General features: G+C 42.1%; 1 protein-coding gene across 1 annotated transcript; it reads left to right on the top strand.

The window, feature by feature from the left end:
* The first annotated feature begins 700 nt into the window (after positions 1-700).
* CYP26C1 (cytochrome P450 family 26 subfamily C member 1) lies at positions 701-26,808 on the top strand. Its single transcript, XM_073596034.1, has 7 exons — positions 701-849; positions 1,458-1,844; positions 3,239-3,463; positions 4,216-4,491; positions 11,387-11,542; positions 22,154-22,738; positions 26,244-26,808. Exons 2-7 carry the CDS (start codon positions 1,638-1,640, stop codon positions 26,613-26,615), a joined length of 1,821 nt encoding a protein of 606 aa, XP_073452135.1. The 5' UTR covers positions 701-849; positions 1,458-1,637; the 3' UTR covers positions 26,616-26,808.
* Positions 26,809-26,821: the final 13 nt, after the last annotated feature.

Below are 26,821 nucleotides of genomic sequence, written 5' to 3'. Positions count from 1 at the left end.
TAATGTGTGTCTGGACAGTGTCCCCCCAGGCACAGGGCGATCATCATGGTCTGGGTATTTTCTATCCCATAGATCACCCTCTCATCCCACTACAACAGGTGTTTCCAGTAGAACCAGCCCGGCTGTGTAGATGAGCGCCCGGGCTGTGAAGGGTTAAGCAGCCCTCCTGCAGAATAGGTGTCGGTTGCCTTTCTGCTGATGTCACCGTGTCATCTCCCTATACCGACAAGTTAGGATCGGGGCATAGGACTCATTAGGGATCATCTGCTCCTTATAGAAGAAGAGGATCGGAAGCTGCAGAAAGTGACATGATTTATGTGTCACCTAGAATGAAGAGAGCTAGCTGTCAGTGCATGGAGGAAACTCTTCTGTGTAGAAAATAATTATGCGTTAATTGTAATCAGCCACTTCAATTAAAGGCAGAAGCCTTCTATCATCACCCACTATACTTTTTCAATAGACAAGGATAAATCAGCCATATAAAAGAACATCAGAGGCTACAGACAGGCAGGCTGGGACTTGTAGTCACCCCAGACCTGGAGGACCCCCTCCCCCTATATGCATTGTGTGTGTGGTGGATAATGCTGGATGTCCCTGTGAGCTCCCAGCCTAGTCCTCACATTCCTTTAATCAATACCATCACCTACCCCAGTGCCCAATCCCAGCCCTTTCCCCAGCTACTTAACTATGCAGAACTAGCACGTCACCCCCTGAAGGTGGAACGTATATTAAGCCAATATGTATATAAATCTAGCCAAGAAGCAGGCTGAGCTCTGCAGTGATAAACTAGGAAGCCCATTGAAGACATCAACCATTGTGCTTGAGCAGCCTTGGTGACATCTATGCATGGTGAGTACTCCTTTCTCATCAATAGCCTCAAATAATAATTAAAAAAGATTATTTTTTTTATTTTTATTTTTTTTTAAACACCTGGTATGAAACTTTAGGAAGTCCCAAAGGGGAATGCAAAGTCATTTATTATTTTAAATACATTTTCCCCTTTTGGATTATTACCTATACTCCTTCAGTCTTTTCTTTTTTTTTCTCTGGGAGTAATAAGGAAACAGCAGGGTGTTTATTAAAGTGGAAATTGCACTATATAGCCTGCAGCTACCCCCCTTTATCTTTCAGGAATAAATCTTATCAGTCAAAACTTCCTTATAAGAGTTTTTTTCTTTTTGTAGAAGACTAAATATATCTCTTCCCATAGCATGCCAAATATATAATAAAAACATGAAAGCTGCAATTTTAGCCCTTATAATCATCATAGCTGCGCTCTAAGCCCTATTTATTTCTTCCTAGACTAAAAATAACTCATTTTGGGAGGGGGCCACCTAAATAGATCACCCACTGAACTTTTTTTTTTTTTTTTTTTTTTTTAACATTCATTGAAAAGAAGTGCAGGTAGAGTTGTCCATGGTTATAAGACATGTTTGTGTTCTTTTTGCATGCTTTAGATTTCTACATAGACTAATCAAAGTGTTAAGCATCCCGAAGTGTAGATCCGCCTCCCACTGTCAATTAAAGCACCAAGTGACTGGCTCTTTCCACAACTAATCACTGTACAGTTGGAGGTGACACTAATCCCACCACAAGATCCTCAAGCTGAAGCCTTGCAACTCAGAGGAGGACAGAAAATGTTTCTGAATACAGACCTCAATTACATATCATTCTTGGAAGCTGCGATCACATCAGTCTTGTCCTTGGCGCTTCTCCTGGCAGTGTCCCACCAGCTCTGGTCCTTCAGATGGCACAGCACCAGGGACAGGGCTAACAAGCTGCCTCTTCCCAAAGGCTCCATGGGCTGGCCATTTTTTGGGGAAACTCTACACTGGCTTGTGCAGGTGAGAACCAATGTGCCTGCTTTCTTTAATCCTTATTTTGTGTTGTTTTATCTGAAGTAAGGAACCAACTTCAAGCTAGTAAGGAACCACAAGTCTCTATGGCTTGCTTATTATGCTTATCCTTGTGGTGCCACCAGAGTTCTGGCGATGTACCACAAGTCCCTCTAGCTTGTTTGCTATACTGATCATTGTGGTGCCACTAGAGTTCTGGAGATGTAGCACAAGTCTCCTTAGCTTGCTTGCTGACCCTTGTGGTGCCATCAGAATTCTGGAGCTGTACCACAAGTCTCCTTAGTTCGCCTGTTATGGTGATCCATGTGATGCCACCAGAGTTCTGGAGATGTAGCACAAGTGTCCTTAGCTTGTTTTAATATGCTGATCATTGTGGTGCCACTACAGTTCTGGAGATGTAGCGCAAGTCGCCTTACCTTATTTGTTATGCTGATCTTTTCGGTGCCACCAGAATTCTGGAGACAAGAATTCCACAAGTTCCATCAGCTTGTTTCGGATGCTGATCGTTGTGGTGCCACAGGAGTTTCTGGAGATGTGCAAGTTTTATTAGCTTGCTTGTTATACTGAACCTTTTGGTGACACCAGAATTCTGGAGAAGTACCACAATTCTCCTTAGCTTGTTTCTCGTGCTGATTGATCATTGTGGTGCCACCAAAGTTCTGGAGATGTAGCACAAGTCTCCTTAGCTTGTGTCAAATGCTGGTCATTGTGGTGCCACCAGAGTTCTGGATATGTAGCACAAGTCCCCTTACTTTGTTTTTATACTGATCATTGCGGTATCAACATAGTCCTGGAGACAATTAGCTTGCTTGTTATACTGGACCTTTTGATGCCACCAGAATTCTGAAGATGTACCACAAGCCCACTAGCTTGTGGAGATTAAGGCTGGACATGCATTATACAATTTCTTATTTAATTTCCTTTAGATTTACCTTCAACGATGTAGTGCAAGGGCCTTCCTGATTGCATACAAATTGAAAGTGTTTAGGTATGACCCCCATATGGTTTTTGGTACATCTAAAGGAAAAAATGTATAATGTATGACCAGCCTAACCACGAGTTACCTTATTTTTATGCTGATCATACCACCAGAAATCAGGAGACGCAGCTTGACTTCTGAGTTTCCCGTTATTTCAATAAAAAATAAATATAAAAATAAGCAAATCTGGAGGCTTTTCATTGGTACGAAACTACAACTCCCAGCATTACCTTAAGGCATGCTTGGATCTGTAGTTCCACAAACACTATTCAGTTGTAAAGTGGTTATTTTTCCAGTTATATGATGCAGCATCTGTCATCTCCAAGACAAATAAGGTGACTTAGAACGTGGGAGATTGTTGGGAATTCTTCTTACTTGCGTGTCATTGTCTCCACCATCGCAGGGATCAGACTTCCACAGCTCCAGGAGGGAGAAGTATGGCAACATTTTTAAAACTCATCTGCTGGGAAAACCACTGATCCGTGTGACCGGCGCTGAGAATATCCGCAAGATCCTGCTAGGGGAACACCACCTTGTGAGCGCCCAATGGCCCCAGAGCACCCAGATCATCCTAGGCTCCAACACACTGGTCAACTCCATTGGGGAGCTCCATAGACACAAGAGAAAAGTGAGTACCCTGGGGCTCTGTGCGGAGCCTTCTGCTCCATTGTAGCATGTTACACCACCCCATCCATCCCTACACACCCTTCTATTCTCTACAGGGGTATTGCCGGGATATGGAGGCAACAATGAATCTAATGCAACTACATGGAAAATACAGTTCTAATCGTTTCTAAATATTTGATATATATTGTTATATTATATATATTAGTATATTTTATTGAAAATATAATTTAAATATGAATATTATGATATCATAATAATACATTGCCATGAAATAATCTAAATATGTAAAAAGTAATCGTTTAAAAATACCTTTAGTTTTTCTGTCTCACACATACTCTCCACCTCTCTCTCTGTCTATCTCTCTTTTACTGTCTGTCTATCTATCTATCTATCTATCTATCTATCTATCTATCTATCTATCTATCTATCTATCTATCTATCTATCTATCTATCTATCTATCTATCTATCTTCAGAAGTTCAGAACCTTTGGATGCAACACACAAGTTAGGACTTGAACAAACTTCAGTAGACATGCATTAGAATAGAATAGAAATGTAATTCCACTATTCAACATATTTCTGGTGTTTTGTTGGAACTCTTCCCAGTTGAGGGCATGCAGGAGATGTTTAGCCTCGGAATAAGGTCCAGAAATATGCCACCTAATGATGCGATGCCAGACAGGTTGGCAGAGGGTGTACTCTCTTTCTGCAGGCAGGATCGCTCAGTTAATGGTCCCTCGCTTTCCTTCTCAGGTTATGGCCAAGGTGTTCAGCCACCAGGCGCTGGAGAGCTACATCCCCCGGATCCAGGAGGCGGTGAGCCTGGAGCTCCAGGGCTGGTGCAGGGAGGTCGGCCCCATCTCCATGTTCCCCTCTGCTAAAGCGCTCACTTTCCGGATCGCTGCCCGCATCTTGCTGGGGCTCACCCTGGGGGAGAAGCAGTATAAAGACCTGGCCAGGGTGTTCGAGCAGCTGGTGGAGAACCTCTTCTCTCTGCCTCTGGACATCCCATTCAGTGGGCTCCGCAAGGTAAGTGTTCATCTCCCGTCTATTACTTGTGCTGATCTTCACAATGATAGAATGCCTCCTGTGCAGATATTCGCCTCCTCAGTGGCTTATTTATAAAGGTAAAATAGGAATCATGATAGATAGTGAGATGCAATCCATAGTATCCAATCTGATTTCGTCTGTCATCAGAGCAATTTGATACTCTCAAGTAAGTAGATCCTTTCTAAACTCTCCCTCTTCCAATATTACTGAGGCTGGCCATACATTATACAATTTTCTTGTACAATTTCTGTATAATGTCCTTTAGATTTACCTTCAAGGGCCTGCCCCATTGGATACAAATTGAAAGTGTTATTTGGATTTGACCTCATATTATATGGTTTTTGGTAAATCTAAAGAAAAATTGTACAAGAAATTGTAGACATCTGCAATGTTTGCATTTGATAAATACCTGTCCTATAGACAGCACAATAAAATGTGCAAAGTGCAATGACCCATAGCAACCCATAGCAATCAGATTTCACCTATCAATATTCACCTATCAATGGAACAAGCACAAATAATAAATACAATAACTGCTGGTTGGTTGCTATATCAAACATCATTTTTATATTGCTTCCTTATTCATTGATCACTCAATCAATCAATTACACCATCATTTCTAAAATGTTCTATCCAGCATTTCTTGTCTGCTCTTTTCATTTATCCATATTTTAGACTTTTGTAGATATTCAGTGTGGGATGATTTGCACTGTGTAAGGAACTCTTAAATGAAAATGAATAGGACACTTGTGGTGCAAAGTACAGTAACATGACTCAACCAATCAGATTTCCCCTTTCAACAAATAACAGCAGGAGCAATAAAATATAACAATGGGTTAATTCATTTTACAAATTGCTCTTTATAATTAAGCCACACAATTCTTTCTTATGCTGCTGTGCTATATTATATTATATTTTTTGTTATATTATAATGTATCTGTGTTTCTCAGCCTTTTTTTCAGTCAAGGCACGCTTTCAAATTTTGCACAATCTCAAAGCACACCAGAAAGTGCATCTGAGCGTGCGCACACTTTTTTGTGCGTTTCTGCTTGTTGTCTAATTCAATGGGCTGTGCTTTGCGCATGAAACAAGCAAAAAAAGTGTCAGCACAATTTATAAAATTGCACTGCACCAAAACACATGGTACTGCGGTGCCACGCATTTTAGAGGTCGTGAACGCATGTGGATTTGCTAGATGCGTGGGGGTGCCAGTAAGAATAATGTGCTGGTGCAACAGGCAGCAGTTTTTATGCAGTGCTGAAAAATGTGCAATTTTGCTTGCATTCATGCACCACACCTGGTGTGAACAAGCCCCAAAATGTAGTTTTTGAGGCAGAGATCCATGGTCAGTAGCTTGCGACGCAGAGTTGCCTAATACCTGGCAGTATGTACTGGCAATATATTGTGGTAGGGTGGTCAGTGAGCAGTTTGTAGTGCCAGCAGTGGCAGCCCTTCCATACGGGGTGCCGCCCCCTAATCCATGTGCCCAGCCCCTAATCTACATGCAGGGCGCCGGACGCAGGGATTTCAGTGGGGTTTTTTTTTTGAAGCACATGATTACAGCCTGAGGCTCTAATTGGCTTAAAAAAAGGTTAGGCTCAGGGTGCAGTGCTACACCTAGTTGTGTGACAACAGCGAATTAATATTCGCTATTGTCCTCCTACTTCTCCTCCCAGTCAATCAGGAAGCGGGTCTTGAGACCCAATTGGCCAGGGAGTCTTAAGACTCCCGGCCAATCGGGTCTTAGGACCCGCTTCCTGCTCGACTGGGAGGAGAAGCAATGAATGTTACAGCCGGGAGGAGCGAGGAACATCCTCCTAAGGTAAGGCCACTGATCGCCGCCGTCCATCTCCAATGGGGGATTGGGCACTTATCGCCCCTGCCCATCCATCTCCTGCAGGGGGGGCGGGCACTGATTGCCGCTGTCAATCTCCCGCGGGGGGGGAGGGCAGGGAGGTGGACAGCGGCAATCAGTGCCCTCCCCCCCGCAGGAGACGGACAGACAGAGGCGAGCCAATTAGAGCCTCAGGCTCTAATCGTGTGCTTAAAAAAAAAAAAAACCCACAGAAATCCCTGCGTCAGGCACCCTGCATGTAGATTAGGGTCCGGGTGCATGGATTAGGGGGGCGGCTCCTCCTCACCCCCCCCCCAAAATATTGAGCACCAGCAGCCACTGAGTGCCAGTCGGTAAACAGAAGCATGACATTTTTAATGGAGAAGGGACTTGCAGGGCTGCTATTACTGCTCCTCTATCTTCAGCTGCTGGATCTGCCATAGCAGCCGCCTGTGCAAGGAGGGAATGAGGTGGCCACACCCCAGGTCATGGCTGCACCCTTCGGAGAAGTTGAGGGAGGAAAATTTTAAATGAACTCCGGGGAGAGGAGAGTGCCACAGACAGCCCCCGACCCCCATTGACCTGTACCTCCCTGTCAGCTGTGGAGGCAAAGACATTGGGCAGGCTCCTGACATGCTCCTTACCAACCGATGATGTCATTGGTTGATAGGAGGCATGTGAGCGGCCCGCAGAGCAGAGTCCCAGAGAAGGTTGTATGCACTGCAGTTAAAAAAAAAAAAAGAAAAAGAAGAAGCTTAAGCCGGCAGTGAAGATTTCATTTAACTGCCTTCCTTAGTTTGGGGCAGTTTTTTTTATCCTTTGCTGTGGCACCCCTGAGGTCTCTTGGTGGCACTGCAGAGTGCTGCAGCACCCCAGTTGAGAAACGCTGTAATATAGTATAATTTATTATATATGTTATATTATAATATATTATAATTTATTATGTTATAATATAACTTATTATATATTATGTTATATTATAATATAATATTTTCCTTTCTTAACCAGATTTTAGTCTATGATTAACTGAGAGAGTTTTAGATGATAAGAAATACACAGTGCTGGTCCTACATGTGAAATAAATGTGTGTCCTGGTACATATACATGGATCTGTATACATACAAACATGTGCACAAATACACGTCTGTATTTGTGTAAATGTACTGAGTGTATGTATATCGTCTCCACATCTTTGTATATGACTTGTAAACAGCCCATCCTTCATCCTAGGTGACCCTCCACACACTCTGTATACAAAGTTATCATAAATGTCATTTGCCCACAAGCTGCTGCTGATGCCCAATGAATGGGCTCTATGTACTAGCCGGCACTTTGCATTGTAAAAAAATAATTTATGGACATTAAACATGGTTGGAGCAAGCAGCCTGCATGGGTCTATAAATCACAGGCTGAATGGGGCAGGCGGAGTGCCCCTAGTAAGTCAAGTATCCGGAATAGGCTCTACTAGCTGTTCTCCAGCCGCTCGTTTAGTAAACAGGCGTGCTCTGTAATTGTTCAGTAGGATCAGCACTGGGAGAGAAAACACACGGAGGAGCTCAGAATAGGGACCACATTGTCTTGCAGAGAATAGTCCAGCTGAGTGATAGACAAAGAGCTGCTCCAGGCGGACTCCTAATGACTCCCTCCCTGGTATTTGTGACCCTGCTTGGCACTCTGGCTGTTGAAGACCTGTCAGCCAATTGTCAAGGAGCGAAACGAGCAAAGCTGGGGACCCACCAGAGATCCTACAGCCTATTACCTACTACTGTACCTGATGTCCAGGCTCTGTAATATGTCAAATCACTTGCAAATGTCAAGCTACTTATGACCAGCCCAATTAATGCTAGTTTGTGATTGGCCGCCAGGGATCATCACACACCATTGGGGTTTGCATTATGTCATCAGATTTAAGAGTTTCAAAGTTAATCCAAAGGAAGGCAAAACACTAACCACTGCTTATCAATAACCATTTAGCCTCGGTTCACACTATGAACTGCATTAGAATCGCACAAGAGCCCCACACCCCATTCCTGTTCAATTCACATGCGATTCAGTGTGGTGCGATTAGAGCTCATTCAAATAGTAATTTTGGAACTGCAGTGCATGGTACTTTTGTACCATGTGATCTGGTTTCCAGCAAACAAACTGCATTTGCAACCTTCGTTTGGGGTGTCGTTAAGATTGCACTGACACCTGCAGTGGATCGCAAGGGCAGTGTGATTTGAATGCAATGCAGGAAGTGCGCACAGATCGCGGTGTTTCCCGCAATGCACTAGTGAGAACCTAGGCTTAGTCAGGCAAAACAAATTGATTACCAAATGTAAAAAAATATAGGCCAGTTCTTACAGGCAGATTCAATTATGTATCCATTAAAAATAATTTAAAACCCAATTAAACTTTCAGCTTAAAGAGGAGCTCCCGGCACCCCCCCCCCCCCCAAAAAAGAAATTTTAAGTCAGCAGCTACAAATACTGTAGCTGCTAACTTTTAATATAAGGACACTTGCCTGTCCAGGGATGCAGCGATGTCCTTACCCCAGCCGATTCTTAAGTCAGCTTTGGTTTCAGGCACCCGCATCACAAGTAAGGGAAACTGGCAGTGAAGCCTTCCCAGCTGGTTTCCTACTGCGCATACGCGAGTCGCCCTGTGCTTTGTGAATGGTATCGCAGTCTTCTGGGACCTGTGATGTGCCCCAGAAGGCTGCGGGGTAGTCTTCCGCAGGCTACGGGGAAAGAGGGGAGCCAAACCTCCGGCTCAGATCGCTGCGCCGCATCTGTCCAGAAATGGGAGCGGGTACCTGTGAAAAACAGGTACCCACTCCCCCCCCCCCCCAAAAAAAAAGTGCCAGTGCCAAATGTGGCAGTGGAGGGGGGAGGAAGCAAACAAGCGTAACGTCCTCTTTTGGGTGAAGTTCCGCTTTAAATCTGATAAATACATTCCAGGTGCCACAAACAAAAGGTGTTCAGTGACTTACTGTTCATTTTCTTGCTAAAGCAGGTACAGCCTGAGAGTAGAAAAGCATGTCCGCTGCCAGCATGCTGTAGAGTGAGACCTTTGCTCTCTGTGGAAAAGTGCCACACCTCTGTGGAGAGTTTGCTACAAATTGGACCTATAGCACTAGAGTCAGCAAAGGTTATGCTCCCAGCTGATTGGTGAGCTCAGATTCTGTCCCAGCAGGAGTTGAGTTGGACCTCTGCAGAGAAACCACTGCTTTCCCACAGGGAGCAAGGGGTCCCACTCTACAGCATGCTGGCGCAGGGCACAGGCTTTTCTATTCAGATTGTAGCTGTTTTAGAAAGAATACAAAATGTAAGACACTGGCCAAATCTGATTTTGATGCCCTTGAAATGTATTTAGCAGATTTAAAGTGAAACTTTATTTTGGTTTTAATGTATTTTAAATACAACCAGCATAGCTTTCGAAATATGTACATAAAAAAGCTTCCTGCAATCCTCTTCACTGCAGAAGTCAGATTGAGAGGGGTAGGGTCAGCACTCTTAAGCCAGCCATAAACGGTTCAAATCTCGGCCAGTCCCTGCTGTACAGGCCAAGATTCGAACCAGGTATGGGCAGGCTGATTGCACCCATGTTGCTCGATCGATCAATCAAGTTGGGTACAACCAACCTGCCCGGTGTGTTGGCTCCAGGCTATCAGGCTAGTACAGTAGACATGCTTACAAGGGGGAGAGCACAGGGATGAACTCTTTCGCTTGCTGCTGTGCTTTCATTATCCAATCAGCAGGCTGGGTTGGGTCCTAGACCAAGCTTTATTGCTTAAAGTGATACTAAAGTCTTGTTTTCTTTGTGTAAAAAAAACAAACACGTTGTACCTCCTCTGTGCAGTGGATTTGCTCAGAGCAGCCCAGATCCTCCTCTTCTCTGGTCCCTTTTCTATGCTCCTGGCCCCTCCCTCCTGTTGAGTGCCCCCAGAGCAAGCAGCTTGCTCTGGGGGCACCTGAACCGAGACGCTGCTCTGTGTGTCCATTCAGACATAGAGCCACGGCTAGGCCCCACCCCCTCTTTCTCCTCATTGTCTCACTGACTTTTGATTGACAGCAGTGGGAGCCAATAGCCCCCCGCTGCTGTGTCTGAGCCAATCAGGAGGGAGAGTCCCGGGCAGCTGAGGTTCTTGTGCAACATCGCTGGATCGAGATGGGCTCACATAAGTATTAGGGGGGCTGAAAGGGGCTGCTGCACACTGAAGGTTGTTTATGAATTCATTAAAGGGGTTGTAAACCCTCGTGTTATTTCACCTTAATGCATCCTATGCATTAAGGTGAAAAAACTTATTCTAGTGACCAGCCCCTCCCCCCGTTTTACTCACCTGAGCCCTGGAATTTCCCACGGCTGAGACACGCTTTTCCTCTGCCCGAGGTTCTCGGCTCTTGATTGGATAGATTGATAGCAGCGCAGCCATTGGTTCCCGCTGCTGTCAATCAAATCCAATGACGCGGGCACCGGGGCTGAGTCCTACATTTGGTGTCTATAGACGCCGAATGCTGGACTTGGGAGCGCGCCCGCAAGGTAACCCCCCCGGCAAAGCGCTTCTCCTAGGGGGTTATACGATGCGGGGAGGAGCTGTGAGAACCCCCGAGGGACCCCAGAATTCGGAGGATTGGGGCCACTCCGTGCAAAACGAACTGCACAGTGGAGCTAAGTATGACATGTTTGTTATTTAAAAAAAAAAAAAAACTTAGCTTTACAATCACTTTAATATAAAAACAAACCCTTCTGCATTTAGGACCATTTTAACTGTAGCAGAGAATTGCAAAAGTGAGGCCAGGGACCTGGATGTGTGGGGTTGCCTGGATCACAAGACTGGCTGAACAGAATTACAATTCATATATGTATTTACATGGTGTATTTAGCTTTTTTTCATGGGATCACCTTTACCTATCATAGCTGTTCATCATCATGTAGTAATGATATTGTAACTTATCAGCATATTTGAAATATTTCTACCTCAACAACTGGATCATTTGTGTATTGAAAAACGACAGCAATGTTTTTTGCCGTTTACTAATTGGTCATTCTTCACAGGGTATTAATGCACGTAAAACATTACATCAGTACATGGAAGAAGCCATCAAGGATAAAATCACAAGAAGAGACCCTGAGCTGTGTGAAGATGCTCTGGATTACCTTATAGACAGTGCTAAGGAGAATGGCAAGGAGCTGAATATGCAGGAGTTAAAGGTACCAGGCAATAGTGTACATGCCAGCAGTGACCTGACACATTGAATGTGCCCATAGATCTACATACACTTTCATATTTAAATCATTTCCCTTTGGGATTAATAAAAATACTTTGAACTGAACTGAATTTTCCACTCACATTTAGTGAGAAAAATGATGTGTAGAAACATATATGGACCAATCATAGAGCAGTAAACTAACGTTGAATTTTTTCATTCCTTCCCAATTACAGGTAGGTATGTCTTTTTAAGGCCAATGAGCACAAATATTGGATTATGAGATAAAGAGGGAATTGGCCGAGCTCTGGGTTGGAGCTAAAGATGCTAAACACATACTGAACAAGCCTAGGTTTGGGGGTACCAAGGTGCTCTGGAGAAGACTTTGTGTATGTAGGCACCTTGCAGTGCTGCTTTTCACGTATTACCTTCATGTTTTTCTTTATAGCACATTCGTTGAGTTAGGCAGGCCATGCATTATGCGATTTTCTTTTCCTTAACCATGGGTTAAAGAAAAGAAAACTTCTCGATTCCCTCCCACAGTGCTATTGTGTACTTCCAGTGGGGAGTCTTCCCCACCGGCAAAATACAATGATCACTGCTGGCGGCTATAGCCACTGACAGTGATTAGGTGAAAAAAAAACCTGACGGGCTGGTTGTTCCAAAGTCAATCGATGGATCAACTTCAGTACAACTAGCCTGCCCATAGACTGAACAAAATTTGTCCGGTCCCTGCTGAAGCAGCCAAATTTCAATCTGTCTAGGGACGGCTTTACTGTACTGTAACTAGGGTCTTTTTCTGAATACAGTGGGCCTGTATGCAAGATGATAAGCTAGGGCCATCTCTCACAACTTTATGCATACTTGTCTTGGCTTTGCTAGGTTTTTTCAAATATAATTTTTATTAACACCCAATACGGGCAAGAACAAGTCATTACATTCACATTGTGTAGATAATGAAAACGTCAAACATATAGATCATGGGTCTAGGAAATAGACAGTCTGGAACATTTACATCCAATACAAAACAAGATTGTTAATAAAAAAGAAATTATTACTATCAGATTTCAACAGTCATTGTTTCGTCAACGAAGATAGAGGTTGAATCATGGAGCTTTGCTAGGTTTTATAAATACCATTTATTATTTAATATCATGGTGCCTAGAGATGAGCTTGGGTTTGGTCTGAACCAAGGAGGCAGCTATCAGTGCCGGCCCAGCTGACGGTGGGGGATTCCCCACCCTGCAGCCGCATGTACACAAAGGGGCAGGAATGCTTGTGACCATATAAGGTTAATGATGTCACAAGCTTTCCTGCCCCTTTATAAAAGTGGATATGTGATGTAGGGAATGCCTCTGCAGCAATTGTTTGACCCAGTACTTATAGCTTCCTTCTGGGTTCAGCTGAACATGAATTTGGACCAAACCCAAACCGAACCCAAGCTTATCTCTAGTGGACACTGGTGAGGAAATGCCTGGATTGTGCATCCACTTAGCAATGGTCTAAATGTGATGGAAGACCAGATGTATGTACGCATTATGTGCATACTTGATCAACATATTGTTGGCACTGCACCCTTCCTCTTCAGAGGGCAGTTGTAGTAGTGGGATATGCAGATCTTCTTTAAGCTGCAGTTTCAAATGACTGGTGTGGCTGCTGCCCAAAGGATGGTGTTGCTTTGAAGATCCTTTCCAGAATCAAATCTACATAAAGTGCAGTGCGTTCACCATCGGCTTCCTCGCTCTTGAGGCTCATGTGCACTGCACACATACCAAGGGGTGAAATATTTAATTGAAAGTAATATTTGCATTTTTACATGCTTGCTGTGGTATTGTATATTCCCATTAGGATGGCCTTAGGCTGCAGGGAATGATGGGTGGGGGACATTCACCTGTCCACTGTAGAATGCAACCTGAAGATGTATTTTATGCAACTTGGCCAATGACCAGAAATGGTGTTAATGCCTTTCTTTTGATTCAAAATAGGGAAGGATCAAGTTCATCAAATGGAGATTTCCAAAAACACTGGAAAATCACCACATGTGATAAGAAATGCTTCTGACATTGAAGGTGCTCGTTTACCTCCAATGGCACCACTGAATGGCCTGATCAAGGTGTCACTGTCACATTGGACCATCATAGTAGAGTAGGGAACAAGGCCTTATAGTATTATGCAGATAGATGGCTCGCAGTATTTCATTACAATCGCTCATGTTTCCAATCTCTGATGCATTGTATTGTTTTTAGTCTAGCTAGCTACACACCACTTAGAATACTCTCAGATTTGACTTGTTACATCAGTAAATTTTAACAATAACTCTATAGTATGCAGTCCTAATCAAACAATCCTTGATTTTTATCCAGTCTGGTAGGCCCTTGCCCTAAATATTTATAGGTCAATTTTGCTAATCAATCTTCCCACTACAAACTACTGATGTCCAAAGGCCACACATCTTAGACCTTAGATCATGCTTGTAAATGGTCAGGCTTGCAATGCCTCATGGGACTTGTAGTTCCACAACAGCCGGAGGGCCACAGGTTGAGTGCCCATGTCTTAGGTCCAAAGTGCTGCAGTTTGGGCCCCTGGGGTCTATACTGTGACATCTGAATGCTGGGATATGGTTTTTACATGTATTATAATCATATAAAAATAAATTTAAAACTGCTTTTAATTTTTAATAAGATGTATTTATTTATTCCTTATTAAAATATTTTAAGCAGAGCTTAATGCTTGGGCACATTTTCATGTGGTAGTTTTGATTTGTGTCACGTTGTTCTGGCTTTGAAAAACACTTGTTTCAAAAGGATGCTTTAAAGTAGAACTATAGGCAAAACTTTTTTTTTTCATTTTGGATAGAGCAAGGGAGGGTTATAAACCCTGTAAGATTTTTTTCCACTATCTGTGTCCCATATCAGAGATTTCACTTCCTGTCGTATAGCCAAACAGGAAGTGAGAGGAAATCCCTGCAAATTAAAGGAATTTCTTGGGGACCCCCAGGTCATCAAAACTAGTGTCCCCATTGGAAGATTTCCCCTCTATTACTTTTCTGGGGACAGCCCAAAATTTGGGTTTTTCTTTTACTTTCAGTTTCAATGATAGTGGTAAACAGGGCAAATAGAGAGGGTGAATCTCCCTGGGGGGCACAGATAGTGATAAAAACTTACAAGAGTTCTAATCCCTCTGCACTCTATCCAAAACTAAAAAAAAAAAAAAAAAAAAAAAAAAAAAGTTTTGCCTTTAGTTATACTTTTTTAAGCTATACCTTTTCAATCTTTTATACTATATCTTTAACAATAACTTCTGCAGGTTTTTGGGTTTTTTTTTCATGTACCCTGCAGGCTAAACAAAAAAAAAACAAAAAAAAAAACAAAACAAAAAAAACGAATAGATTCCTCCATCTATACCATACAGTGTGGATGAATGAATCTGCAGTGGTGGTTATTGTATTTTTACAGCCAGCACAGGCAGTTGTCAGAATACCCGAACAGCAGCTGCATCTGATTGAATGGAGTCGCTGTTCAGTTGATGATTTTACTTCTGGCTCCTTTGACCTGTCCAGAGGCTGAATGAAATTCGCTCAGTGCATTGCCAGTTTTTGTCCTTTGATCATTGATAACAACCAACATGAATATGAGTTAGGAACCTTGGATTGTAAGCTCCTTGAGGGTAGGGACTGATGTGAATGTACAATGTATATATACATATATATATATATGTAAAGCACTGGGTAAATTCGCAGTTCTATTTAAGTATCTATAATAATAATAATAATAAAAATGTAGCAAAGAGTTTTCTTCACTACATGCTTAACCACTTGCCGACCAGCCATAATGATGCTGACCGCCATCATTATACTGCGGCAGGTCGGCATGATCCCGCAAACCGCCGTAGCCATACGTCGGTCCCTTTAAGCATGATGCCCGCTGCACAGCCGGGGTGCCGATGCTCATGACCAGCGGTCGCGATGACCGCCGGCCACGAGCGATCGCAGGCACGAGAGGCAGAACAGGGACGTGTGTGTGTAAACACACACATTCCAGTTCTGTGAGGGGAGAGAGAGATCATGAGTTCCTAGGACCTGGGAACCACGATCTCTCATCTCCTATAGTCAGTCCCATCCCCCAAAGTTAGAACATACACATACGGAACACAGTTAACCCCTTGACATTTATACAGTAATCCGTGCATTTTTATAGCACTGATCGCTGTATAATTGTCAATCGACCCAAAAATGTGTCAAAAGTGTCCGATGTGTATAATGTCGCAGTCTCGATAAAAATCGCAGATCGCTGCCATTACTAGTAAAAAAAAAGTAATAATAAAAATGCCATAAATCTATCCCCTATTTTGTAGACGCTATAACTTTTGCGCAAACCAATCAATATACGCTTTTTGCGACTTTTATTACCAAAAATATGTAGAAGAATATATATCGGCCTAAACTGAGGAAAAAATTCGCTTTTTTTATAAAAAATTGGGGCTATTTATTACAGCAAAAAGTACAAAATATTGTGTTTTTTTTTCAAAATTGTCGGTCTTTTTTTGTTTATAGCGCAAAAAATAAAAACCGCAGAGATGATCAAATACCACCAAAAGAAAGCTCTATTTGTGAGAAAAAAAGGACGTCAATTTTGTTTAGGTACAGCAGCGCACGACCGCGAAATTAATAGTTAAAGCGACGCAGTGCCATATCGCAAAAAATGGCCCGGTCATTGAGCAGCCAATTCTTCCGGGGCTGAAGTGGTTAAGGAACAGTACAAAAATATGGAATTATTGTTCCTGTTTGGTCATACATCCTTTTAGCTGAGCGTGTGTGACCCATGAAGAAATAGAAAACAATTCCCATGACTTTATGCTGCACCTTGTATAGTAAGCTGTTAGTATGACGATCTGGCCGGGGTTGGCACAGATTTTGATGGTGGTAAAGCTTTTGATGGTGTCAAGCAATGGACTGAACAATAGCTGCTCTTCCACTACAAGGCAAGGGGGTAAAAGTATATGTAGGGCATCAGCCACTCATTTAGAAGTAGCAGGATCCTAAAATCAGGCAAGAGTTCAGCTGGCCATTTAGCAGTAGAATTGTGTTTGAAATGTTTTATTTTGAAAAGGTTTGCTTGATATTCTAATGGTTAGGGGGTTCAAATTTACAACCATTTTAGATCATTGTGATTAGGAAATTCAAAGGAGCAGGATGGAATTTTTTTCTCAAAAAACAAAATTTGAACTGAATTTGGGAAAAATCATACATATTGTGATGCACATTTTCTAGATGCAAATGAAACCTGTTTAAAATGTCTGAATTTCCATTCAAGTAGTAGGTATGGATACAATTTTACGGGCTTTTGAATGAAATTAGCTGACTCAATGATGACAAGATGAAAAATACTCTGACAAAAGATTTTTTGAATTTCCGTATGAACGTTCAAACAAAATTGTACTGGTGTGTGGCCAGCTTTCTTCTTTAAAGCAGAAATAAACCCATTGATTTAACAGTTTCAAAAAACAGTTACATTCCCGGCATGCCGGGAATGCTATTTGTCACATTGGTTGTGCTCTCAACCAAATTGTCAAACCATCCAATGGCTGGTGTCATAACTGATCACATGTGCAGCACCATGGCAGTTGAAGATTAAACAGAGGCCAAAATGGCAGCTTCCTTGGCTGAAAACGATAGGAGGGTTTACTTCCACTTTAAGCGAATGAATGAGGTCTTTAGAAATACATTACATGCTCATTCAGTGGGCAGCTCCTCCTCAACAGCTCTCCTATGCAATTTATTATTTAAATATCACCTCAGCTCAGCTGTTCTCCAGAATTCAAGTACACCTTTCTTTTATTCATACGTGCCATGAAGTACAATAAAATTAAAATATTAAATTAACCACAAAAGCAATAAAAAATGGCTTAAGTATTAAAGCACTGAAAAAAGTTGGCTTATATAATTATTTTTTTATATACATTCCAGAAAGGTCTTAAAAACTTACAATTAAAGGCATTAGGAATGGAATTGGAATTGTATAGGGATCTTCTTTTTATTTAACCTTTTATTTCACTGAAGAAAGTTGCATTTCAACAACCCCCCAGTTATGTAGACACAACAGAGCTCTGTGCCTTACAAATTTACATGCCATGTGAATTATCCTGCTAAAGTATTTCAGAACATATAAGGTGCTTCTTTTGTGAGCCTTATTTGACCTTCTATGGGTCAGTCTAATCAAAAGTGATATTTTAGTTATGGATGGAGTCTGTTGGACTCACAAGGTGGCGTTCAACCCCAGGCCTCTTCTCAAGTAGGGTTGCTCCAGAGCTTGCTAGGGGTTCATTGAGCTGTGGCCGATTGACCTCCCATTTGATGGTGGCTGCATAGTTTTGGGGCTCAACAACACCTTGCAGAGCCAGCGGCATGAACTCAGTGATGTTTTTTTTGTGGCTGTAAGGGTGAAATTCTTAACACAACTGTAAAGGGGCATGCTTCCCACTGACCACTAATGTCAGGGGCATTCTTACCTCTGACCCTAGGTGAAGTAATTTTAGCTGAGACTCTTTGAGATCTGAAAATAATTTCAAGGGTTCCTCTGGGACAAAATGGTTGAGAAAGGCTGTCTTGGAGACTCCCAACTGTGAGATGGTTTTGTTCTGTCTGCGAAGGAGTTTTGGTTCTTCTCTCCCACCTTTGTGTGCCTCATCATCTCTTGTCCAGCCAGCCTCCACCTTTAGATTATTGTGTGTTAGGTGGGCACATAGAATAATATCCTACCTGTATACATGTGCTGAATAGGCCCCCGACACATGTCCCCCAAAACAAGGCCCCAGAAAATGGGAAGCACCAAGCATAAATATGTACCATACACTAACCAATACATCCTAAACATGATTGAACTGGAGGCACTAGCACAAGCCATAAATAGCAGGGTTGTACTAACAGCATGGCAGTTCACCATTGCCAAGCTGTCTAAGAATTTTTACATGCTGATTTATGTGCCCAAGTAGACTGATCAGACCGGTTTTATTATAACAACATAGTACACAAAAGAATATGCATATTCTGCACTGGAAAAACTAAAGCTAAACTCCAGAAATTATCTTTATTGTATACTTAAATTAGTTCTGCCTGGCACAATGTGTTTATGCATATCTCATATCTGATGGGCTGCTGGGGAAGCTGAAAATCACTACAGTGATAGCCATGATCTTCCGGGTCCTGCTCGGGCCCTGTGCTAGATCTTTCCCCTCTTCACACAGAACACACAGGGTTGCTTCGAGATGACCAGAGTATGTGTTGGTCTGTTAAAACATCCCCTCCACCTTTGGACACATCGGGGTACCAGCTCCACTTTTCCAGCCATATGCAGTAGTAGCAAATAGGATCCAACAAGCTGCACTTCCGATAAATCATCCGCTTTTTTGTCAGTGTAGAAAAGCTGCAAAAACTGAAAAAATTACACTGTGGGAGCAGGGAAAAAGGTTGACGCATTTCGTGCTATATACAGTCGTGCTTATAAGTTTACATACCCTGGAAGAATTTATGATTTCTTGGCCATTTTTCAGAGAATATGAATGACAACACAAAAACTTTTCTTTCACTTATGGTTAGTTTTGTATTGGCTGAAGCTATTTATTATTAATCAACTCTTTTTAAATCATAGTGGCAACAGAAACTATCCAAATGACCCTGATCAAAAGTTTACACACCCCAGTTCTTAATTCCATGTATTGCCCCCTTTAACATCAATAACAGCTTGAAGACTTTTGTGGTATTTGTGGATGAGGCTCTTTATCTTCTCAGATGAACTGCATGTTTGAGATCTCCCCAGAGTGGCTCAATGATATTGAGGTCAGGAGACTGAGATGGCCACTCCAAATCCTTCACTTTATTCTGCTGTAGCCAATGACAAGTCGACTTAGTCTTGTGTTTTGGATCATTGTCATGTTGGAATGTCCAAGTACGTCCCATGCGCAGCTTCCTGGCTGATGAATGCAAATGTTCCTCCAGTATTTTTTGATAACATACTGTGTTAACTTGCCATTAATTTTGACCAAATTTCCTGTGCCTTTGTAGCTCACACATCCCCAAAACATCAGCGATCCACCTCCGTGTTTCCCAGTAGGAATGGTGTACCTTCCATCATAGGCCTTGTTGACTCCTCTCCAAATGTAGCATTTATGGTTGTGGCCAAAAAGCTAAATTTTGGTCTCATCACTCCAAATTATTTTGTGCCAGAAGGTTTGAGGCTTGTCTCTGTGCTGTTTGGCGTAATGTAAGTGGGATACTTTGTGGCATTTGCGTAATAATGGCTTTCTTCTGGCGACTCGACCATGCAGGCCTTTTTTTCCTTCAAGTGCCTCCTTATTGTGCATTTTGAAACAGCCACAACACATGTTTTCAGAGAGTCCTGTATTTTACCTGAAGTTATTTGTGGGTTTTTCTTTGCATCCTGAACAATTTTCCTGGCAGAAATTTTTGTTGGTCTACCTGATCGTGGTTTGGTTTCAACAGAACCCCTCATTTTCCACTTCTTGATTAGAGTTTGAACACTGCTGATTGGCATTCTCAATTCTTTGGATATCTTTTTATATCCCTTTCCTGTTTTATACAGTTCAACTGCCTTTTCCCGCAGATCCTTTGACATTTCTTTTGCTTTCCCCGTGACTCAGAATCCAGAAACGTCAGTGCAGCACTGGATGAAAGATGCAAGGGTCTGTCAAGGGTCCAGAAACTCATTGACCTTTTATACACACACACACTAAGGCCCCTTTCACACTGGGGCGGTTTGCAGGCGTTATTGCGCTAAAAATACCGCTTGCAAACCGCCCCTAAACAGCCTCCGCTGTTTGTTCAGTGTGAAAGCCCGAGGGCTTTCACACTGAAGCGGTGCGCTGGCAGGACGGTAAAAAAAGTCCTGTCAGCCGCATCTTTGGAGCGGTGAAGGAGCGGTGTGTTCACCGCTCCTTCACCGCTCCTGCCCATTGAAATCAATGGGACAGCGCGGCTATACCGCGGTAATACCGCGGCTGTAGCCACGCTGTACGAGCGGTTTTAACCCTTTTTCGGCCGCCAGCAGGGGTTAAAACCGCACCGCTAGCGGCCGAATACCGCCACAAAAACGACGGTAAAACAGCGCTAAAAATAGCGCTGTTTTACCGCCGACGCCCCCACCGCCCCAGTGTGAAAGGGGCCTAATTACAAGCAAACAGATCACAGGTGAGGATGGTTACCTTTAATAGCCATTCAAACCCCTTTATCTTAACTTGTGTGCATGTTATCAGGCCAAAATCACCAGGGTATGTAAACTTTTGATCAGGGTCATTTGGGTAGTTTCTGTTGCCATTATGATTTAAAAAGGGTAAACACAGTTGATTGATAATAAATGGCTTCAGCCAAACACTAACCATGAGTGAAAGAAGTGTTTTTGTGTTATCATTTATATTCTCTGAAAAATGGCCAAGAAATCATAAATTCTGCCAGGGTATGTAAACTTATGAGCACATCTGTAGGGCTTACTCATAACTCCGTTGCCTCCTGGATCCCGTCCCATCAGACGAAATGCTTAGGATGGAGCTGTGACATCGCTACGCATGTCTGGAGAGCTGGCGGCCATACTTGATATGCTCTTGACTCTGCCTTTTGTGAGTACATACTCATTTTAGGAATAAACAATGTAAAAAAGGTACTTCACTATTTTTTCCTTGTTTCCTCCCTGGTGTGGTTGGTGGTGTTTGCCATTTGTATGAGATACATCCGGTGGTTACATGAGGAGTACTTCTGGAGAGAGAAAGGGCTAGGCTACTGCTGACAATAGGGGATTGATTGTGGTGACCATCCATTTGGGTTTTGTCCCTAATGGCCCATACACACGATTCGAACATCGTACGACAGATCGTACAACTTTTTTCGCTTAATAGTCGCAAGTAGAAATTGAATAGGTAACTAAAGTCACGAAAATTCTCGTACGACAGAAAAAAAAAATTGTGATGTCATGTGTTGTAATGTATTTTTATTGTATTTTCGGACGAAAACTATACTGACTAAAGGAAAATCGTACAATCTGGTATCGTACGAGGAAAATTTTCGTGCTTGTCCGATCGAATAATATCGGATGAACTGTCATGATCGGCACTCGAAAGTAGTGTACACACGCTCTGAAAATCGTACGATTCTTCTTCGGACGACAGTTTTGGTACGATATTCGGATCATGTGTACGGGCCATAATAGTGCTGTCAGACCTCCTTTTATGTTAGGGTCTGAGTTTCTGGTAAGCTGCTGCATGATCAAAAGGTGGCTGGTTCACTTTTTGTGGTATGAAGATAACCATAGTTACATGTTGCCAAGCAGGATCCATGTAAGTATGCAACACAGAACATACCTGCAGTTCAGCTTTAGGGGTACTAAGTTGGCACACTTAGTTCACCAGGCTCACCAGGTTTAGTCACACATAATAAAATAAAATGGTTTGCCATGGGTGAGTTTAATTCCTAGCCCAGCTCTGTTGGTTACTGTATTTGCCTGCACTCTCCCTTCTTCAAGCTGGAGAGGAAGTGAATAGCTTTAATGACTGGATTTATGTGAACATATGTGTAATAACATGTTTATCAATCATGTCTCTTGTCACACAGGAATCTGCTATTGAACTTATGTTCGCTGCCTTCTTCACGACTGCCAGTGCCAGTACCTCCCTCATCCTGCTCTTACTCAAAAATCCATCTGCCATACAGAAACTGAGACAGGAACTGGCATCCCATGGGTTAAACAAACAGTGCCAGTGTCTTCACTCTCCAGCAAGCCCTAATAACAATACCATGGATGAAAACTGTGCAACCGCAGGGTGTCACGCCTTTACCCTGCCAGGCCCAGATGGCCAAGTGAAAGAACAGTGGGAAAAAACCAAGCTGAGTATGGTGGAGAGGAATGAAAGTGAGCATACATGTTCTGTGACCAGGAGATGCCAAGACGGCGTGCATCGTCAGTACTTGTGCAATAGTGCGCCATATGAGCAGGACACATCTCTATACCTTTCAAATGCTGCCAGACTACCAGGAGGGTGTCAGGGATGGAAAAGTGATTGCACGTGTCAGCTAAACCTGAATCTGGAGAAAATAAAGGGACTCAACTACCTGGACTGTGTGGTGAAAGAGGTGCTGCGTTTGCTTCCTCCGGTGTCTGGAGGCTACAGAACTGCCCTGCAGACATTTGAATTGGATGTAAGTAATGTTCTGCTCCTTGGTGGGTGGTTGGGTGGGCTCAGTGGAGGGCTAAATCCATTTATAGCCTGGTACCATAGGTTTAGGTATGATCAGTGTGACTTAAAAATGTTACATGAGCAGTGTAAGTTTGGGCTGGTGCTCTGTGAGACAAATCTTTCATTATAAAAACTGAATGTTCAGTCAAGCATGTTTTATATGATTTGATACTTTATGGGGCATGGGTTGTATGAGCTGGATATGAGATAAGGCTACACAGATCTACCATACCATTTGTCAAAATATACTGTAATGTGAATTTAGAACTGAGCATCTATAGAGCTCGTCTTCTCTGAGTTACATTTAAGCTGCAGCTCTATGTGGCATGACTTGTATAAATTTCATAGAGCTGGAGCTCTATAGAGCAAGTCTTACATGAGCTATATATAAGTTGGAGCTCTATGGAGCAAGTGTTATATGAGATGAATATGAGCCGGAGGTCTATGGAGCATTTCTTGTATGAGCTATGTATGATCTAGAGCTGTATAGGAGCAGTGGTCGCCAACCAGTGGTCCATGAGTAAATTTTGGTGGCCCCCCCCAGGGGTTCTGACGCAAATCATTATTGTGGCGGATGTGTGCCACCCAATGTTGTTTCCAGTGTTGTTCTCAATGTGTGCTGTCAATACTGTCAGAGCGCATGGATACCCAATGCCTCTTCTGTAGTTCTGACCCATGTAAACTCAGAGGGAGGCACCGGGGAGTAGTGCAGAAAGCAGGAAGCGAATAAGGAGGGGACTCTCAATGGCAGTGCTGATCAGACTGTGGGAGGGAGCACAGAGCTCAAGCACATGGCTGGAAAAGGAGGTGAAATCCAATGATGAGTCTGTGCAAGGCAGCAGAGCATTGTGTGTATAAGTCAGCAGTGTGATCCAGGGGGAGAGGGGCAGAAAGCCGGTGGATTGTGTGTATAAGACATGTAAAATTTAAGTTAGTGGTCCGCAGGGTTTAAAATTGTGTTTAGTGGTCCGTGAGATCTGAAAAGGTTGGTGACCACTGCCATAGAGCATTTCTTGTATGACCTGAATATAAGGTGGAGTTCTTTGGAGTATATGTTGTATGGACTGAATAAGAGATGGGGCTCTATAGAGCAAGTCTTATACAAGTTAAATATGAGCTGGAGCTCTATGGATCATGTCTTGTATGACCTAAATATGAGCTAAAACTCTATTGAAAATGTGATGTATGGCTGAATATGAGATGGAGCTCTATGAAGTATATCTTTTATGAGCTGGAGCTCTATGAGTTATAAATTACATGAACTTGAAGTTCTGTGGACATGTCTTTTATGATCTTTTTTTTTTTTTTTTTTTTTTTTTCAAATATATATTTTATTAGTATTTCAATAGAAAAGAGAGGGGCAGAGCCCACAACATACCACAGTCTTTTATGATCTTAATATGAGATAGAGCTTTATGAAGCATATCTTGTATGAGCTAAATATGAGTTGGAGCTCTATTGAGCTTGCCTTGTATGGTCTGAATATGAGTTGATTGCTCTGTGGAGCATGTGGTGTATTAGCTGAAGCTCTATGAAACATATCTTATGAGCTAGAGATCTGTGGACATGTCGCTTATGATCTTATTATGAGATGGAGCGTCATGGAGCTTATCTTGGATGAGCTGAATATGAGTCGGAGCTCTACTGAGCTTTCCCTGTATGAGCTGAATATGAGCAGATGCTGCGTGGAGCAGATGTATGAGCTGCAGCTCTATGGATCATATGTTAAATGAGCTGGAGATCTGAGGACATGTTGTTTATGATCCAAATATAAGATAGAGCTTTATGGAGCATTTCTTGTGTGTGCAGACTATGAGTTGGAGCTCTGTGGAGCATATGTTGAATGAGCTGGAGGTCTATGGATCGTATGTTGTATGAGCTGGAGATCTGTGGACATATTGTTAAAGATTCAAATATAAGATGGAGCTTCATGGACATAGCTTTTATGAGCTGACTATGAGTTGGAACTCAGTTGAGCATGTCTTGTTTGAGCTTAATAAGAGCCCATGATATATAGGGCATGTCTTGTATGTAGTATGCTTATATTTGTTGATGGTCAGTGATGGACATCGATGAAGAATCTTATGTAGGTTTTTAATCTGCATGAGGCAGGTGTTATATGAATAGGAGCTCTCTGACCTAAATATTGATCTGGGGCAATTCTCTATGGACCATATAATTCATGAGCTGAATGTGACCCAAACGTCTTTGAAGTAAGTTTAGCATGTACTAAATATGAGTATGAAATGGAAACTCTGGATCATACCTTAGTTATCTGAGTATAGCTTGTCACTTGGGGTATAAATTTGTCTACATAAAATTTAAAGTGTTCTCAGAGGGTGAGGTTACATTCACACTTGATCATCAAGTATTTTTTTGTGCATTTTCACATGCATTTTTATGTGTGATCAGGCATGAGCCTGTTTAGTTTTAGCCAATGGTAAGCTAGTTACTAGGAGGAGGAGGCGCTCCAATTCAAGTCTATTGGGGTTAAAATCATGCCCCAAAGAAGCTCCTGTGCTGTAGATTTGAGTGACAACACTCACTCAGATGTGAATGGGCACAATAGAATAACATGGAAGTCTGGTCTCAAGTGTTGAAGCACTTCTTGAAACTTGCTTCAAATCACTTAGGTGTGAATGGGGCTTGAGATGAAAACTTGTGTAATAGTAGCATTTGCATGTATGAGAACAAGACTTCTAATAGTAAGCTCTGGCAAGCAATGATCTCAATGTACCAGTTACTGATCCTATCTAATTAGCATCATACAGTATACTTATCTCATCCTCTTAATGTATAATAGCCTCCATTCAATAACTTTCAGCAGAATATGCAACAACTAACCACCTATTTGCATCGTAAAAGTGGGTTTCTTGCCTTTTGCTTCTAAGGATTAAACACAGTTCAGCAAAGGCAGAGAATAGGTTAAGACTCCTGCTGTAATAATCCATCAGGAGGTCTTCTTCTTCACATTTCAAGGAATTCCTTGCGGTGTACAAGGCTGTTCCTTGGTCGCCCCCTTTTGGCAGAAAGCAGAATGTATTTCAAATTAAAGAACCTCGCAGGAATCAGGCACTTTTAACTAGCCAACCATCAATGATTTGAAGCAGTGTATTGCTGTTTAGAAAAAAAAAAGCCTCAGTATTACTGATTGGAGCATGGCAGTTTCCCAAAATTAAATACTTCTTTTCTAAAAAATATATTTTTTTTGTTTTATTTTACATATCATTTTGTATTTATGGTGTATTATTATATTGCTTTTACCATACATTATTTTATATTCCTATACTTTTTTTCTAATGTTTTTGTTTTATGATACATACATTTTTATCGTTGTGTTATATTTTCGCTTGTTTTTTTATTGTATTATATCAGATTTTTGTTATAATGGTATGATTTTGTTTTTACACACTTTTTTATTGTTTTTTGAGTAATCTATATTTTTGCCTTACTTTTCTCCCACATAGGGCTACCAGATCCCTAAAGGCTGGAGTGTCATGTATAGTATTCGAGACACCCATGAAACTGCTGCAATTTATCAAAATGCTGAATCCTTCGACCCCGATCGTTTCAGTGCAGAAAAGGGGGAAAGCAAAGCCAGCAGATTTAACTACATTCCCTTTGGTGGTGGAGTACGAAGTTGCATTGGCAAAGAATTGGCACAAATCATACTGAAGATTCTTGCCATTGAGCTAGTAGGCACTGCCCAGTGGGAGCTGGCCACCCCAAATTTCCCAAAAATGCAGACTGTTCCTATAGTGCACCCCGTAGACGGACTTCAGCTCTTCTTCCGATTTTTACATTCCAGTGACAATAACACAGCATCAGAAAGTTTATGATCACTTCACCTAACCAACGTCCAGGAATGCTTCTAACACTTAAATTATTTTATTGGAGATTCCCAACAGGGTGTCTGTACTATCTGTAATGTAGCTAAAGAGAGATTATATTATTTATAATGTAATATTTATATGTGAGCTAGCTATTAAAAAAAAGATATGGGTAATGATGAGCGATATAAAGAAAAAAAAAAACTTTGTGTATT

Source organism: Aquarana catesbeiana, linkage group LG08, assembly GCF_042186555.1.
Source record: "Aquarana catesbeiana isolate 2022-GZ linkage group LG08, ASM4218655v1, whole genome shotgun sequence".
Taxonomy (NCBI): Eukaryota; Metazoa; Chordata; class Amphibia; order Anura; family Ranidae; genus Aquarana; species Aquarana catesbeiana.
The sequence above is the reverse complement of the archived record's forward strand: the minus strand, read 5'-3'. Positions and strand labels throughout refer to the sequence as shown.

Bases quoted from the DNA above. Each gene is read 5' to 3' on its own strand.
- CYP26C1 (XM_073596034.1), top strand. From the start codon at position 1,638: ATGTTTCTGAATACAGACCTCAATTACATATCATTCTTGGAAGCTGCG. The intron at 1,845-3,238 runs GTGAGAACCAAT...CCACCATCGCAG, and splicing joins CTCTACACTGGCTTGTGCAG to GGATCAGACTTCCACAGCTC. The intron at 4,492-11,386 runs GTAAGTGTTCAT...CATTCTTCACAG, and splicing joins CATTCAGTGGGCTCCGCAAG to GGTATTAATGCACGTAAAAC.